The following is an 18,831-nucleotide window of genomic DNA, read 5'->3' on the forward strand; positions in this document are numbered from 1 at the left end:
CTAAATTCTTAAATGATTAATTAATCAATTAATAATGTCCGTTACAAATATAGCAATATCCGGATATGGCAAAAAAAAAGCCCCCTAGTGGCTGTAAACAATACAGGGATGACAATTAACTACATTTCCTTAATTGACTTGAATTATCAGTAAAATTAGCTCCCAATTAAATGTGTTGAGTTTTTGTTATATCGCTGTCTGAATGTTCTGAACTCCTGTTTTAATGACAGTGTAACAACTTGATACGAATTACACAGCAAACTAGTTGAGACCACATTTTGCCTAATTTGCTTCAACGTCGCGGGGGGTGCTGGAGCCTATCCCAGCTGTCTTTGGGCAAGAGGCGGGGTACACCCTGGACTGGTCGCCAGCCAATCACAGGGCACATATAGACAAACAACCATTCACACTCACATTCATACCTATGGACAATTTGGAGTGGAACTCCACACAGAGATGGCCGAGGGTGGAATTGAACTCAGTTCTCCTAGCTGTGAGGCCTGTGTGCTAACCACTCGTCCGCCGTGCAGCCTGCTTAAACAAGTTTTCATTCATTCCTTTTCTACCGCTTTTCCTCATGAGGGTCGTGGGGGGTGCTGGAGCCTATCCCAGCTGTCTTTGGGCGAGAGGCGGGGTACACCCCGGACTGGTCGCCAGCCAATCACAGGGCACATATAGACAAACAACCATTCACACTCATGTGGAAAGGGGTAGAAAATGAATAAATGAATGCTTCAACGTTAATAAATTCCACACAATCAACTAAAATCTTAAATGATTAATTAATCAATTATTATGAGCACGAGGCACTTGAAAATATGTGACAGTAGCTAATATGACATATACCCAACTTGCTAGCTGAATACTACTACTAACAATAATCAAACAATATATTGTTAAGCCCACTTCTCAACAAGGTTTAGTTAAAATAAGACAGAAGATTAGGGATGTTCTAACATTCTTGTGCCTTCATAGAGGAGAAAGTGGACACGTGTTGATGGACATGAGGCCACGTTTGAGATCCCCCAAAAGCTGCCGCTTTGGAATTTCTAAAGTCTGATGCAGTAAGACTGAAAGGCGAGACAAAGAGGAGGAGATAATGCAAGTCCATACGTGTTTTTCCAATGTAAACATTGCATCCCCGCCATCTCTTCACTTTTTGTTACTTCCCGACCTATAACATCTTACTTTTCAACAGGCTTTCAGCACAGACACCTCTGAGCATATACTTCAACTATACTCAGGGCCCCAAATAAGCCCTAAACTCTTCTTCTAAAAGGTCAGAAAGATTTTCTCTCCATAGCAGCTGATCCCACGCACACCCCACCCCACCCCATCCCATCACAAGCCTTTGTTACGGATTTATTGTCAATTTCCTGTCAACTTACTGAGGAGACACGTGCAGAGGATCTTGGAACGTCTTCCTGCCCTCCAATTGACTTCCAGCCAGCCAGTTAGTGTCTTTTTATGACTCCAAAATAATTACCACCACCAGGGGCCGCAGGCCAGAAGGGTTGTATTGATCGTCACTGGTTTGTTAGCATAATTAGGAAAAGAAATACACAAAAAAATCTCCACAAAACTGTCAAGTCATAGATATGAATGCAATGTTGATATGATGCAATATTGCCTGCAAATTTCTATAAAATCATATTTATTATTTTGTACAATGGAACCTTGGTTAGTGTCATGAATCTGTTCCAGAAGGTCAGACTCTAACCAAAACGTACTCTAACCAAATAAATTTTTCCCATAAGAAATAATGTAAATCTGTTAGTTTCAACATAGTTTGACATGTAGAAAACAATTCAAAATGCATATAAATATATATAAATGATAAATGAAAAGGATAAATAAACATTTAAAATATGTGATTCTTTACAAAAACATGTTTTTAACCTTTAAGTCTCCTTTAAGTTCTTTTGATCATGGCTGTAAAATAACACAAAACGGAGACAAAGAAAGCTGCAGGTTCCAGCATTTTGATTAATAAGGTGAGAAACACGACTGAATTAAGGAAATAACTCATGGCAAAACACAAAGGTGGTGTCCTTGTCAACACGTCATCACACCTTCAGTGAAGGTAAAAGCATGTTCATAAATGTTCATAATCCCTTTCATTCATCATTTAGGAATTATTTCATGCATGTAAAATTGTAAAACTACAAAAACATGCTTTATTATTATTATTTTTTTTAATTAGTGGTGTAACTGTGTTTGTTAGCAAAGAACTACAGAGTCAACCGCTGATGACATCATACATGGGCGACAGCATTGACTTCTGATTCCTGTTTCCATGTATTAGCAAGCTGCTAACAAGGCTGTTTTGTCATAAAAATACATTAAGAACACAGTTGTACTCACGCAGTGTATTAAAACGACAATACACATGCCATATTGTATGCTAACGGGAATCCGAGACGGCAAAATTTAGGAAGAAATCTTCCAAATTAACTGAAAACAAGCTAACTGGGGTGGATGTTAACGGAAAATCAATTGTATTTATATTATTATTATTAATTATACTATTAAATAAGATACACAGAATTTTGTACAGGTGTACAGGTATGTGTTTAATTAATTTAAAGGTCATGATGAAACAATTCACGCCGATTCAACCAAAAATGGTACGCTCCCATCTGCTTATGTACGGGTATTTCATTTTATTTTATTTTTTGTCAGAATGATTCTTTTTGCTGTTTAACCAAGAGTCCAAAACACAGTACAAACAGCGTGGGTGGCATCTGTGTGCTGTACGTTTTTGGACAAGTGACAGTACGGCTGGAAGAAGGATGATGCTCGTGTGAAAGAGCGTAGAAAGGACTGGAATGTTTGCCACAGGTCATCGCTGGCGCTTTCTGCTCTTTTGTGTGCCGTCTGCAGAGGAGGTGTGGAATGCAAACTTGATGAGAATGGAAGCGTAGCTGGGGGTGAGGAGGGGGGTGTTGTAGATTGACAGGAGAAAGCAAGGAGCTGGAAAAGTGTGGGGGGGGGGGCAAAACTGTAGCTACAGCTGCAGCAGAGAAAATTAAAATAAGATTTTAGATAATAGAAGAGCAAAAATGCACAAGATGATATTAGGCTCAGTCTGATGAGATCCAATAAAAGAACCCTAGCAAAAATATCATCTAACCCAAGAAACGACTTTTGCAATGGCCTAGCTGGGACCCAGACGAGAACACTCTAACTTCCCAAACAGGATAGTTTGGATACGATACGATAATTCCTTCTCTTTGGCACTATTGTTATTGCCATAGTGTGGGCTGCACTGTATTTGTTTACAGAGTAGATCGATAGACACATGACTATATATGGCGAGGCAGTTAGACTTCCTGTCCAGTACACTACAGAGGTGTATTGCAAAATCTGGTTATAAACATTTGTACTGTAACTCCCCAAGTGTTAGTTTTAGGGTGTGCAACCAGCTTGTTGTTGAAAGGTAATGGTAATGGTTTTATTTCATTTGAACATGCATCAGATTACAATTGCATCCCATAATCAGTTCACAGTTCCACATGTCCAAAAGGAGTAGGAAGAAGCAAAGCTTATTAAATCCTACCCCTCCATCTGGTATTTTTACAATCAGTAACTGTAACTACAATTTGTTCACTTCCTGCTTTCCTAATATAATTTAATTTAACTGAAAATTATTATTATTTTTTTTAACCTAAGGACAATTAAAAAAATGTTTAATAATTTTTTAAAATTATCCATAGGTAATTCTTTTTAACCTATGGACAATTAAAAAATGTTTAATTATTTTTTTTAATTGTCCATAGGTTTAAAAAAAATTTTGGACAGTTAAAACAAATGTTAAATTATTTTTTTTATTGTCCATAGGAAATTATTTTTTTTTTTTACAACCTATGGACAATTAAAAAAATGTTTAATTATTTTTTAATTGTCCATAGGTAAAAAAAATAATTAAAAAAATAATTAATGATAAAAGTAAATTAATTAAATTAAAAGAAATAATAATATATATATACATATTTTTATTTAAAAAATGTAACATTACAGTAACAAACATATTATTGTGATGTACAATAAGTGACATCATGCATTAAGCATCAAACGCATCATTAGGTACGCCTGCATAGATTCCAAAACGCCACCTTTTAAATTTTAAATAATGTCGTTAACACGGTCAGAGGGAGTTACAGCTATCAATATGTTTATTATCGTAATTGTCAAAAGAGCCGCTTGGAATATTTTGGCTACCTTATTAAACTACTTGGGACAGGCACAATACATGTTTAGAAATACACTTCTACAAAACACAAATATAATAATAAACATACTATGGCGTCCACCCCAGTTAGTTTGTAAAAATTTGTAATTTTTTAATTAATTTTGAATATTTTTTTTTTTTTGTAGTTGTGACGAAGTAAGTGACGAAATTTGATGTTAAGTAAGCAAAATGCATCCCGAGAGGATGCATTGTTTGAAAGACTTTGTGCTTAGAGGCGGGTTGCTGGAGGGCGAGCTTGAGTTTATTTAGTTAGTTTGTTTGACTGCTTCATTTAACAGACATGCTCCTCAGACGTCACTTAGCTTTCATGTCTGATCATTGAAATTATCACCATACTGGCATTTCCCTTTGCTGCAGCAGTGCAACATTTGTGTTAACTTAGCTTTTTTCTTTGCTGCATTCTCCAAGAAAACATGAGTTACTGCTATCCCAGTCTTCTTTATGACGGCTCAGTGGCGCAATAATGTAATAGTTGATTAACTGTAAACATCACCATATTTTTTATCATCTAATATATAATCCCGGGAGGAAGGGATGATTTAAATAGACTGTGTTAGGATGACAGTGTGTCTTTCCTCTTAAATCAAATTTTCCAAGCTTTCACATTGGAACTCTTGCGTGCATATTTTCCCTGGCTGTTTGCCTGTTCCGGCATGTTCTGCTGATCTAGGTGGGAAGCTCAGCGTAAAGGTCAATCAAAGGTCTCCTGCTCTCCAACGCACCACTCAACAAGAATCATTGAAGTCCAGTTAAACAGCACAAGCTCCTAAATAGGGAGCAATGCCTTCAATTCACTTGTGAATGAAATGAAATTCACAGTGATGAAATGAATGTCAGCCATCTTTGACACGAGCACAAAACAACCTTCAGAGGGAGAGAGATGAGTCATCATCAAAATACCTTGAAATAGTATTACACACAAGAGTATCATTTATTAAAATGATGTTGACCAGTCCAGGGCTGCACGGTGGATGAGTGGCGAGCACGCAGGCCTCACAGCTCGGAGACCCGAGTTCAATTCCGCCCTCTGCCATCTCTGTGTGGAGTTTGCATGTTCTCCCTGGTTATTCCGGTGCCACATTCCAAAAACATGCTAGGTGGCGACTCCAAATTGTCCGTAGGTATGAATGTGAGTGTGAATGGTTGTTTGTCTATATGTGCCCTGTGATTGGCTGGCGACCAGTCCAGGGTGTACCCTGTTTCTCGTCCCGAAGACAGCTGGGATAGACTCCAGCACCCCCGTCACCCTCGTGAGGAAAAGCGGTAGAAAATGAATGAATGAATTGTGCTGAGCTGCACGGGGACCGAGTGGTTAGCACGCAGGCCTCACAGCTAGGAGACCCGAGTTCAATTCCGCCCTCGGCCATCTCTGTGTGGAGTTTGCATGTTCTCCCTGGGTACTCCGGTTTCATCCCACATTCCAAAAACATGCTAGGTGGCGACTCCAAATTGTCCATAGGTATGAATGTGAGTGTGAATGGTTGTTTGTCTAGCTGCGATAGGCTCCAGCACCCCCCGCGACCCTCGTTAGGATAAGCGGTAGAAAATGAATGAATGAATGTTGCGCAAGATGGGCTGCACGGCGGTCGAGTGGTTAGCACGCAGGCCTCACAGCTCAGAGACCCGAGTTCAATTCCGCCCTCGGCCATTTCTGTATGGAGTTTTCATGTTCTCCCCGTGCATGCGTGGGTTTTCTCCGGGTACTCCGGTTTCCTCCCACATTCCAAAAACATGCTAAGTTAATTGTCCATAGGTATGAATGTGAGTGTGAATGGTTGTTTGTCTATATGTGCCCTGTGATTGGCTGGCGACCAGTCCAGGGTGTACCCCGCCTCTCGCCCCGAAGACAGCTGGAATAGGCTCCAGCACCCCCGCGACCCTTGTGAGGATAAGCGGTAGAAAATGAATGAATGTTGCTCAAGGATTGTCTGTCAAAAAACTATAATCGCTGCTTATTAATGATCAACAAACAACCCCCCATTTTGTCAGGTTGATCATATTTTACAGTGCAAATGTTGTAATGCGTTGTTAAAATAACAGGGGTGCTGCCAGGAATTCTGTGCTCCATGAAAAAACTGCTTTTTATTATATTTATCTAATTTATTAGTATTTTTATTTTTATTTACCCTTACAATGTTGTTAACTTTAAAAATCACCTGTACCGTTAATAGGGGTTTTATGATGGTAACACTTTGACCTCGGAACAGATCATTTTCATTATTTATTATAGTGGAAAACCCCAAATAGATTGTGTTGGACCTTACAGGTTCCGCTGCATTATATCAACAATAGTTTTGATTTATGAAAGGTGACAGGCTGCTGGCAAAAGAATGGATGAATAGCTCCATTGCTTTACATTTGTTGTGGGCTTGTCAAATAAATTAGCCCCCCCACCCGCACCAAGTCGGAGTAATGTACACAGCACAAGTATTTCTCACCCGTGGCTCAGAATATCCACTGGACTCTTAGTAACTATCTGCTAAAAGCTGCAAGGAATGCGCTGCATGGCTCCTGCTCGCTCAGGATGGCAAAGCTGAGTTTGGGAGACGGGAACGTTTACACATCGGGTCAACCTCAATGTGTCCTCAAAGATGGACGTTTCTCTCAAAACTGTACTTCCGTATACAGTTGGTCCCTGGTATACGGTATCATATCATCGGCAAACTCCACTGTTGTCTCTGAACTGGGCTGTTCTTGTCTTGCATCCACAAACATACAGTCAGGACTGTAACGTTCACAGGTAGTCAGAAATCACAAAACTGTTTAAAACGACACATAACTGCCAGGTCTCTACAGTACCCTTGAGTATTTAATTTTTTTTTAAAATTAGGGTTATTTAAGTCTATCATGTGTTCTGTGTGTGGGCTGCACGGTGGTCGAGTGGTTAGCACGCAGACCTCACAGCTATAGGAGACCAGGGTTCAATTCCACCCTGTTCTCCCTGTGGGTTTTCTCCGGGTACTCCGGTTTCCTCCCACATTCCAAAAACATGCTAGGTTAATTGGCGACTCCAAATTGTCCATAGGTATGAATGTGAGTGTGAATGGTTGTTTGTCTATATGTGCCCTGTGATTGGCTGGCCACCAGTCCACGGTGTACCCCGCCTCTTACTCGAAGACAGCTGGGATAGGCTCCAGCACCCCTCCCCCACCCTTATGAGGATAAGCGGTACAAAATTAATGAATGAATGTTTATGTTGTGGAATAGACGCACGATGGATGAGTGGTTAGTATGTTGGCCACACAGACCTGGGTTCGATTCTCTGAATTTGCATGTCCTCCTCGTGCATGCGTGGGTTTTCTCCGGGTACAGTCGTGAGAATGGGTAGACCTGGGTTTGATTTTTCGCTTGGCATCTCTGTATGGTTTCCTCCCACATGCTAGGTTAATTGATGACAAATTGTCCATAGGTATGAATATGAGTTTAAATAATTGTTTGGCTGGCCACCAGTCCAGGGTGTACCCTACCTCTCACCCACAGTCAGCTGGGATAGACTCCAGCATACCTCTGTGATGGATTTCAAGGTAGCACAGGCAGATTTTGAGCCACATTAATCCCTTGTCATGGAACCCTGCAAGGTGAGGCAAGCCGGTGTGCTGGGCCCTCCAGTCAGGTTTTGGGTACTGTGCTCCTGTCTGGAGCTTACGGGTTGCATGCCTGCAGAGCATCGAGGCATACGGGCGTATTCAGGGGTCAAAACGCATGCTTGGTGGTCACTCTGTGGGCGGGGACAGCATAATCTCTATTGCTATTATACCGTAGCATATTCAGTGAATTGCATGCGTTGTACAATATAACATTTTGAATCTATCATATCATAATCTGTTGTGTTATATTGTCGCGTTATATCTGTCCATCATGGCCAACACTTTACAAAATGTCATAATATGATTAAAAAAAAAATATTTATTTGAAGTAATTGTCCATAGGTATGACTGTGAGTGTGAATGGTTGTTTGTCTATATGTGCCCTGTGATTGGCTGGCCACCAGTCCAGGGTGTACCGCCACTTGCCCGAAGACAGCTGGGATAGGCTTCAGCAAACCCAGCGACCCTCTTGAGGATAAGTGGTAGAAAATGAATGAATGAATGAATGAAGTAATTGGTGACTCCAAATTGTCCATAGGTATGAATGTGAGTGTGAATGGTTGTTTGTCTATATGTGTCTATATCACAAAACTGTTTAAAACCACACATAACTGCCAGGTTGCTACAGTACCCTTGAGCATTTACCTTTTTTTTTTTTTTAAATTAGTGTCATTTAAGTCCATCATGTGTTCTGTGTGTGGGCTGCACGGCGGACAAGTGGTTAGCACGCAGACCTCACAGCTATAGGAGACCAGGGTTCAATTCCACTTTTCCACTTCCAATTTATTTGAAGTACAAATCGAGGCAATAGTCTCATTGGGGCTGAGCGCTCATCTTAACGTGGTAGGATGTGTTCAAATACCTAACAACCGCATTGTTTCAGCTAATGCTTTCAGCCAGCTGTTGCCTGCCCACAAATGCACCAAATGGTCTGACCTTTAAGTTGAGTGGATTCAGCCTGCAGCAGCATCGCTCACAGAGGTCAACCCGCATGCAGCTTCATCGGACAACTGAGATCCCGCTGAAAACGCAGAATAAGTCAGCTAAGAGTTGAATATGAGGCTCAATTTTCTATCAGTGATGATTACAAGCTACTACAATGCAGTATATTGTTCACTTTTGGCAGGTGACATCCAGGCATCTGTGGAATTAATGCTATTCTTTCAAATTATAGCGAAAATATGATGCTTTTAAGTGGTCGAAATAGCAGAGCGGATTAGCAAAGGTGATCCATACATCACCTGTGGAGATAATAACCATCCCTAAAAGGAGTCAGACCTAACAAATTATCCAGTCAAAAAAGGGTCTTCCTTTGGAGTTTGGACCGCTTCTCTACACACCCGCCTTATGGGAGGGGTGAAGAAGAGGAGGAGGGAGTGATGGCGAGGAGGAGAAACTGAATGAGAAGCTCTCTTTAGAGGAGACAACACAACACAAAAAAAAAACCTCTGCAAGAGCCAGTGGAGGAACCTTTTATATTTGTCAATTATTCTTATAACTTTTACTACACATGCATGGCTGCTTAGTTCCTGACACTTGTGGAACTCTTGCAGTTGTGGTTGAAGAGGAGGGGTGAGATTCCCATAATTTGGGAAGATGGAGCGCTCTTTAAGGAGGCGGAGAATACCGTTAGTGGGTTTTTTTGTACTGCACTTCATCACTACTCAAGCAGGTAAAGTAAATCTTAAAAATGTTCTTCTGGAATACAAAAATAGTAGAAATATTAACAAATGTTGTGTACTTTGTAAATGATGATACTTTACTTGTATGTGCAGTAAAAAAAAAAAATCAAACTTTTACAAGTTGATTCAGCTCTGTCATATGTTTATATTAATTTTTCCGTGCAGGACATTTCCCTTTCTTAACTTAATCATACCGGTTTTATAATGCATGAGGGTGTGCAAACGTATGACATCACATTTGCGTGTGCATGCGAGCAGCGGCGCTTTACCATGAAATACTTTCACGTTGGCTTGAGAAAGAGTCGAACACTGACTTAAAGGGAGTAGATTAACATTCCTGGCATGGAAAAGTTTAGTGCTCACACACTGGAGTTGTCTATAAATGTGCTTTATTTTGGAACACTTGGCATTAGTTGCCATGTTTTACAGTAGCCTCATTAATGACACAATTGTGTCTTCTGGTTCCAATTACTTGCAAAGGTGTGTGTCTTTTCCTTGTTTATCATTATTAATTAGTTCAAGACTTCCCTGAATGTGTGCAAAGTAATCCTCATTATTTATAAATCAATACAGAAACCATAGAAAACCTGTTTTACGACCTTCTAAATACAGTTTTAACCTTTACGCTTGTCTTACTCAGTATAGTTTGAGAAAATAAGCCATTTAAGATGCTTGTGTGTGTTGCTAAAAATGTGTGGGGGACAGGAAGTGGAGTCTGGGGTTTGAGCTTGGAGTGGATTACTGCCACAACAGTAGCACATTTTATTATTATTTGAATAACTGTTATTGGTAGTATAATTATTGTGCCTGTTTTGAGATAATATCACCTTTTTAAAGCATTTGAATCTGAACGCCTTATATTTGTATTGTAGTTCATTTAGCCATTTTTATTCTAGGAAATGGAAAAAAAAACATAAAATGTGCATTTTAATAATTATTATTTTACTTTATTTGCTTTATTTATTTTAGGGAGTTACAAACATCAGGGTTCAGTTCATCAGTTATCATTTTTTGGAGTGCAAGGAACCACACTGTATTTGACAACCCAACAATAAGGCGGTAAAACCAGCTAATCAACAAAGAAAAAGTATGTTCTGCTTGATATATATAAAAAAAAAACAATAATAGGTTCTTTATCTGTCATTAACAACTGTTTAAAGTATTTTGTGATCTATAAAGATAGAGGCTACCCTACAGTACCTCACAAAAGTCACTATCTAGTAAGTATTTTGACATATAGTATATATTTTCAAGGGACAGTATTATAGAAAAATATACTTTACAGTAGTCATTATTCAGCATGTTTGGCAGTATCGATTAACTCAAAATGAGTCGGTTGAGTGGTTAGCACGCAGGCCACACAGCTAGGAGACACAAGTTTGATTCCACCCTCGGCCATCTCTGTGTGGAGTTTGCATGTTCTCCCCATGTGTGGGTTTTCTCCGGGTACTCCGGTTTCCTCCCACATTCCAAAAACATGCTAGGTTAATTGGCGACTCCAAATTGTCCATAGGTATGAATGTGAGTGTGAATGGTTGTTTGTCTATATGTGCCCTGTGATTGGCTGGTGAACAGTCCAGGGTGTACCCCGCCTCTCGTACCCTGCCATCTTAGATATCTCGCACTGCATGGCATGAAATTGACCAGAATGTTACTGGTCGGATTGTGACTGGAATCCTCTGCCTCTCCTTCATGATGACATCACTGGTGGAACTGGTAGATGTTAGGCACCTTGCACTCCTCCACCTTCCTTCTTTCTAGGTGCTCAATTGGGTTCAGATCTGGGGTAGACACACTTAACCACCCCATCCCCTCAGCAAGGAACTTGTCATCTTGGAGTTGTTGTTTGTTGGGAGTCCTTATCATGGTGGAAAACTGGCCCAATTTTAGCTTCGGAATGTCACAGTACACATGTTGAAATTCATGTTTCCGCAACCCCCTCCCATTGTCGGCGGCACTCGTGCAGTACCCGACCATGACACTACCACCACCATGTTTGACTGTAGTCAAGACAGTTATCTTGTGACTTGTGTTGCCAGCTGTTTCGACAATAATGACTGTGTATTGATTCATTTCAATGCATAGTACATCTATACTGCTATACACGCTATCTACAGACTCAGGGTTTCATTTCTATAGTAATATCCCTTGAGAAGATATACTGTTTTAATTTTGTCATCACTGGGAGGCCTTGCTTGAATCCAGCAACTGAAATAATAATGTGATAGACACAGGAAGTGGAGCCAAGTGTTGTAATCACATTCACAGCTGCTCCCTTATGAGGGCCTGTGAAGTGAAGCTGACTGCAAGGATTTAAGGTGGCGCTGACTGATAACACGCTCTCAGCGGCGTGCAGGTGTACGTGTCTGTACTGCGTTTAGTCTGATGACTTTCTCATTTGAATGAGTGCACTTGTTTTTTTATTTAGTGTTTCGTCGTTGTCTCTGTTGCCTGCCGCCGCATGCCAAAGAGGCGAATGTTTGATGCAAATCTGAAACAATTATTATATGCTAGGACTACGTTAAAATGCCATAGCATTTCAGGATGTGGAATCAAACTATGGAATGGATTGAGTAAGACCCTCAAACAATGCACAACGATGAGCCAATTCAAGAAACAATACAAGCAGTTGATGTTTGCTAAATACAAGGATGAAGAGTCTTGAACCAGTCATGATGTGCCATACATATCACTATATTGACACTTACTATGGTAACATTATGTCATTGGATGGTCATATCACCTCGTACTTTGGTATGTGACTTAAATAAAATAAAATAAAATAAAATAAAATAAAATTAAATAAAATTAAATTAAATTAAATTAAATTAAATTAAATTAAATTAAATTAAATTAAATTAAATTAAATTAAATTAAATTAAATTAAATTAAATTAAATTAAATTAAATTAAATTAAATTAAATTAAATTAAATTAAATTAAATTAAATTAAATTAAATTAAATTAAATTAAATTAAATTAAATTAAATTAAATTAAATTAAATTAAATTAAATTAAATTAAATTAAATTAAATCCGGTTTCCTCCCACATTCCAAAAACATGCTAGGTCAATTGGCGACTCCAAATTGTCCATAGGTATGAATGCTAGTGTGAATGGTTGTTTGTCTATAAGTGCCCTGTGATTGGCTGGCCACCAGTCAGGGTGTACCCCGCCTCTCGTCCGAAGACACCTGGGATAGTCTCCAGCACCCCCCGCGACCCTTGTGAGGAAAAAGCAGTAGAAAATGAATGAATGAATGAATAAACTATATTAGGAAAGCAGGAAGTGAACAAATGTAACAGTTACTGTTGTCAAAGTACCAGATGGAGGGGTAGGATTTAATAAGCTTTGCTTCTTCCTACTCCTTTTGGACATGTGGAACTGTGAACTGATTATGTGATGCATTCAATTGTAATCTGATGCATGTTCAAATGAAATAAAACCATTACCATTACCAAATAGTGACTCGCCACAGAAGGTAGAAAACAAAGTAATCCACATTTTGTCAGATCAAGCCAAGATGTTACATGTTAAATGGAAGTCTCTCTGCAGTCGTTAACGTGAAGACTTTAACTCGTTGCGGACGACAGTACATCTGGATGTCTTTTTTTTTTTTTCCCCACTCCCCGCCCCCTCGGGCTGCGTCTGTGAACGCTGGATGCTCCAAGCAGCTGTCTCTGTTGGACAAGCTGGAGACATCTCCTGCAGCATTAAAATGAGAAGACATCATCATCATCATCTTGCGAAAAGGCTTTTTAAGTACATGTCATCTGATTTCACTTTATGATCGCCGATCCCCCCCCAAAAAAAAATTCTGAGGAAAGTTGCTCCATGCAGGTCGCTGCAGAGTGACTTTTCCCCATTAAGTCTCCCCTAATATGGCTCCTGTTTCATCTTCCTGTCAACCTGCCAGCGCACTTTGGATTTGATGTTTAGTGTTAATGATGTCTCCCTCCAGAGGAAGGCTTTTTTATACATTAGGAGCACCTGAACTATCTCATGCCATCCACTAAAAGAGCTGAATTACACATTCTGTAACACTTTACAACAATGGCAATTAGAAACACATTGCATATTAATGACAGTACTTTTAACACTTTGCGACTGATCATTAGGGAACTTGCCATATAGTGAGCCAGCATTAATGCCCTGTGAGTTGAAAATGATTAGAATATCTCTAATATTTTACATTCATTCATTCATTTTTTGCCGCTTATCCTCACGAGGGTCGCGGGGGTTGCTGGAACCTATCCCAGCTGTCTTCGGGCGAGAGGCGGGGTTGTAAACCTATATGATAAATAAACCTATATGATAAGGTTTATAGGCGAATAGATATATATAGTGTCCTGCTGTGAGGCAACATATTTACTCCTGAACACAAACGGGTGAGGATTTGTTAACATTTGTCAAAACATGCACTACATCATATGGTATGTACAGTGATCCAAGGCACAGAATTTTTTTGTTCCGTGGTTGAATACCATTATTAGTAAAAAATACACATATGTAAACAATGTTTTTTCTAAAGCATAATGATGGCTAAAAGAGCTTAAAATGCAAATATAAGGCATTCAGAAGACTCATTGAAAGAAGAATAAATGCAGTATTGATTGCCTGAACAACAGCCTTTTATTGCAGGTTTGAATCTCACAATTCCTAATAAAAACATGGGCGATAATTCTGAACCCCCACCGTCACTTCCTGCCCACCCCTCACTCAGGTCCCCTAGCAAACACATTCATAGTAACACACACAAGCATGATTATTTATGTCTTAAATGGCTTATTTACATTTATTTTGTGTACTATATTGGGTAATACGAGTGTAAAGGTGACTGCAGCTATGTTATTTCTATACTCATACGTTGAAACTTGCTGAAACTCAATTCTGAACCCCCCACTGTCACTTCCTGTCCACACCTCACTCAGGACCCCAGCAAACACATTTATAGTAACACACACAAGCATGATTATTTATGTCTAAAATGGCTTATTTACATTTATTGTGTACTATATTGGGTAATACGAGTGTAAAGGTGACTGCAGCTGTGTTATTTCTATACTCATATATTGACGATGCACTGCGATAAACGAGTGATTACTCTATACTTGCTTGAAACTTGCTGAAACTCAATTCTAAACCCCCACCGTCACTTCCTGTTCACCCCTCACTCAGGTCCCCTCGCAAACGCATTTATAGTAACACACACAAGCATGATTATTCATGTCTTAAATGGCTTATTTACATTTATTTGGTGTACTATATTGGGTAATACGAGTATAAAGGTGACTGCAGCTGTGTTATTTCTATACTCATACGTTGAAACTTGCTGAAACTCAATTCTGAACCCCCACCGTCACTTCCTGTCCACCCTTCACTCAGGTCCCCTCGCAAACACATTTATAGTAACACACACAAGCATGATTATTTATGTCTAAAATGGCTTATTTACATTTATTGTGTGTACTATATTGGGTAATACGAGTGTAAAGGTGACTGCAGCTGTGTTATTTCTATACTCATACATTGACGATGCACTGCGATAAACGAGGGATTACTATATTCAAAAAAAAGGAAACTGACAAGCACATATTTGAAATGTTTATTTGGTTGAAAAACATGCCTCGCAAAATGACTTTGCTGCTAATTGTTGTGTAAAAATGTTGAAGATATCTATATTCCAGGTATTCCATCATGTCTTCCAAAGCATTCTGAACACCTAGGAATCATCGCGTCCCAAATGTCAGTAGACTGTAGATGAAGCGATATATTCGTGATGGATGGTTTGACGCTTATGAGCTGCCATGAAGTGTTATGATGTATGACGCTTGGGTTGAATTGTCATGCATATACATGACTGTAGTGTGGAACCCATGTGCTTTAGTTGCATGTATGCTGTGTGCTAAAATGTGCTAGCAGATATTCTCAACTTACCCTCCCTGACATTGTTTTAAGCGATAAGACACTTTTTTTTCGACTCTTATAAAGAGTAGAAGTATAAACATATGCTCAGGCCTTGAGGGGCAGGTGTTTTCTCAAAGGGTCCGGCGTTTTTTTGGCCTTTTGGCCCATCATCCTGTCAACAAAAGGCGCGTAGTGAACAAACTGTGGAAAGCGAAGTATGCACCGCTGATCTTATCTGCGACCAGACTCACATTAAGATCTCCATGCTTGTCGACAACGTTAGTTTCACACTGGCATTAGGATGGGAAAAACCATCAATGTCCAGCTCCATAGATAAATGATTAGCTAGTATCTATCATTAAAGGGTGATTTAATGCCATAAGGTTGGAGGAATATGATCTTGACGCATTGCTTTCATCATTGCTCTCATATTTGATATTCACCACTGCATGAGACGTCTCCACTGAGACTATGTTCAAAATCTTTCCCAGCTCTTTCCCAACCGTTCTCTCGTCTTTTCGTGCTCAAATGCTGTCATCAATACCTAAAAGCAGATCCAATACCACTTCTAGTAATAATAATAATAATAATAATGAACTCTGCTGCTTATTTTGAAATCCTTGAAGAAAGCGACGTCCTGTGTTGTGGTGTTAAAATTAGCTTTTTTTTTTATATGCTTGTACACGAAGAGCAAACATCTGAGAGGAAATCTGACAAGGGCGAAAGTGAAAATAGTTTTTTTGGTGATTTTATGCTCAGGTTTGATTAGCTACCACCATGTTTGTTTTGCAGTGTATCTAGCAGATTTACAAGGAAAGTGAACACAGCTCTTTGCCTGTGAAAACAACAACAACTCCAATCAATCGTTTTGATTTAAATATAAAAATATTAGGGATGTCCGATATTGTTATGAATGTGAGTGTGAATGGTTGTTTGTCTATATGTGCCCTGTGATTGGCTGGCAACCAATCCAGGAAGAAAATTAATGAATATTTAAGCATTATTGGAGCCCTCTAGACATGAAATAACACCCCTATATTGACTTTTAAACTCTTATTACCCACATTTGTAAATAAAAGGAAACATGCTAGGTTAATTGGCGACTCCAAATTGTCCATAGGTATGAATGTGAGTGTGAATGGTTGTTTGTCTATATGTGCCCTGTGATTGGCTGACGACCAGTTCAGTGTACCCCGCCTCTCGCCCGAAGACAGCTGGGATAGGCTCCAGCACCCTTTGTGACCCTTGTGAGGATAAGCGGTAGAAAATGAATTAATGAATGTCCGATATTGTCCAACTCTCAATTTCCGATACCGATATCAGCAGATACCGATACGTCTACATATGACTTATCTCCTGTGGTGGAATGAACACATATTCGTTGTGTACAGCATTTTTTTAATGTCGTTTTTTATGATCTGGGAAAATCCGATACTGATATCAACCGATATTGCATTTTTATGCTGATATCGGGACGATATATATTTATCGGACATCGCTAAAAAATATATAGAGATATTTAAAAAAAAACTGAATTCCACAGTCTAAAAATTCAGTGGAACAAGAAAATCTTTTATGGGGAAAAATAAATAATAATAATAATTTTTTTAAAAATGTGAAAAACTAAAGAGAAGTAAATTTACGATAAATACATAAAAATGCATTGATTAATTTAATTTTAAGTATTTTTATATTAATTTTAGACATCGGGAAATACAGAGGAGAGTGTCTTTGTCTATATGACGTCATTTATTTGAAGAATTATCCCCTGACTAACAACATTCTGGGCTTCTTTAGACAATATTTTAGTCATGTTTGATTGAACAGCGCCTCTGCTGGTTGCAGCCAAGTAGTGCACTGCATTTATCCACCATTGCTTAATTCGGTGATTAATCAACGGTTGTTTCCAAGAGATTTAAAAGATTTTGGTAATGGTAATGGTTTTATTTAATTTGAACATGCATCAGATTACAATTGAATGCATCACATAATCAGTTCACAGTTCCACATGTCCAAAAGGAGTAGGAAGAAGCAAAGCTTATTAAATCCTACCCCTCCATCTGATACTTTTACAATCAGTAACTGTTACATTTGTTCACTTCCTGCTTTCCATAATACAGTTTTTTTTGTTTTGTTTTGTTTTTTTTAAATAATGTACCTCATACCGAAGTACAAAGGTACTTTTTGAGGTCAGTGCTCTTGCTGGACACTCCAAAATTTGAATTTTGCATTTATTCTTTCAAGTGAGTAAGGCTTTTCACAATAAAGGCGCCTTGTAGAAACCTCTTTGGATTGACATATACATTGACATAGCTTCTTCTGTACATTGTACAGTTCTATGTTCTTGATATACGTACATGCTGCACCTATTCTATAGACACAGATACCGAGCTGAAAATTCAACTTCAATTACCCATTTTCCCTTCTCCCCTCCGCTCTGCTTTTTCAGGGTGCGGTCCAAAAAACTATGGGAAAATCCCGTTGCCCAGAATCCCTTTTGGCTGGCTTTCTAGTTCAATTCCCCTGTCACTCCCATGTGCAGCAGTTCACAGTTTACAGTGTAGCATTGTCTGAGGCCTAGTGGTATTTGTCGGGCTGGACTGTGGATGTGTAGGTGGTGTGACTCATAGCGGAGGGATGTTTTCCGTGACATGGTTTTAGTGATACAAAACACAAGAGAACACATTATGTCCATGCATGACTGAAATGATACATGGAAAGTAGATTTTTGTGAAGTCAAAAACAAGAAGAAAACGCAAACAGGCCAAAATATGTGCGTTATTTATGATATTCAGCACTGTAAAGTTTTTGCTTTTTCCCATGTTTTCTGACCTTATGTGATTTCAAAACAATACTCCTCAGTCTTTTTGGAATTATCTGATAATATGCTAACCACAAAACTGCAGTAAGTGTGAACAATAAGAAAAGGGAAAAAGAGGCTCCAACAAACAATTAGCATAATAGCATCCTCCTGAGTCCAACTTTTCGAGCTTGCCAAACCTATCTACTTTATTTTGTAGACTTTGGTGTGAAAGGCATAAAAACACTGTTAAAGCACATTTTTTCCGTGGCTGGAATTCATGTTGTTCTCTTTTTTTGGACTTTTTTTTACTTTTTGTTTTGATTTTGAACATGAAAGTCTTGTGTTGCTGGAACATGTCGCCCTTTGGGCAACAAAAAAGACAAAATGTGATATATGGTGAGTCCTGACAGGTTGTCATGTTTGCGATTAAATATTCGTATCAACCTGCTTCTCAGACATGATCAGTGCTGGTCCTCCCACAGAGTCAGAAAATATTATTATACTATACTGGCATTGTTTTCAAGTCATTTTAGATATTTCTACGTGTCTCTAAAGAGTAAAAAAATACCAATCCGAACATGCAAACACAATCAAACTCTGTT

General features: G+C 39.0%; 1 protein-coding gene across 5 annotated transcripts in view; it reads left to right on the forward strand.

Annotated features, from left to right (window-relative positions):
- The window catches only part of col5a3a (collagen, type V, alpha 3a), a 168,148-nt gene that overhangs the window by 89,530 nt on the left and 59,787 nt on the right, over positions 1–18,831 (forward strand). Inside the window, exon 1 of one of the 5 annotated variants that reach the window (XM_058050241.1) lies at positions 9,234–9,511. The exons of 3 other annotated variants lie outside the window; for them this stretch is intronic. In XM_058050241.1, coding sequence (XP_057906224.1) covers positions 9,436–9,511 — 76 coding nt within the window. In that variant the 5' untranslated portion in view covers positions 9,234–9,435. Of the gene's footprint in view, positions 1–9,233; positions 9,512–18,831 lie in introns of those variants that run through there. One more of the 5 variants, XM_058050246.1, reaches the window with a different exon arrangement.

The sequence above is a fragment of the Doryrhamphus excisus genome, chromosome 15 (genome assembly GCF_030265055.1).
Source record: "Doryrhamphus excisus isolate RoL2022-K1 chromosome 15, RoL_Dexc_1.0, whole genome shotgun sequence".
NCBI classification, from domain to species: domain Eukaryota; kingdom Metazoa; phylum Chordata; class Actinopteri; order Syngnathiformes; family Syngnathidae; genus Doryrhamphus; species Doryrhamphus excisus.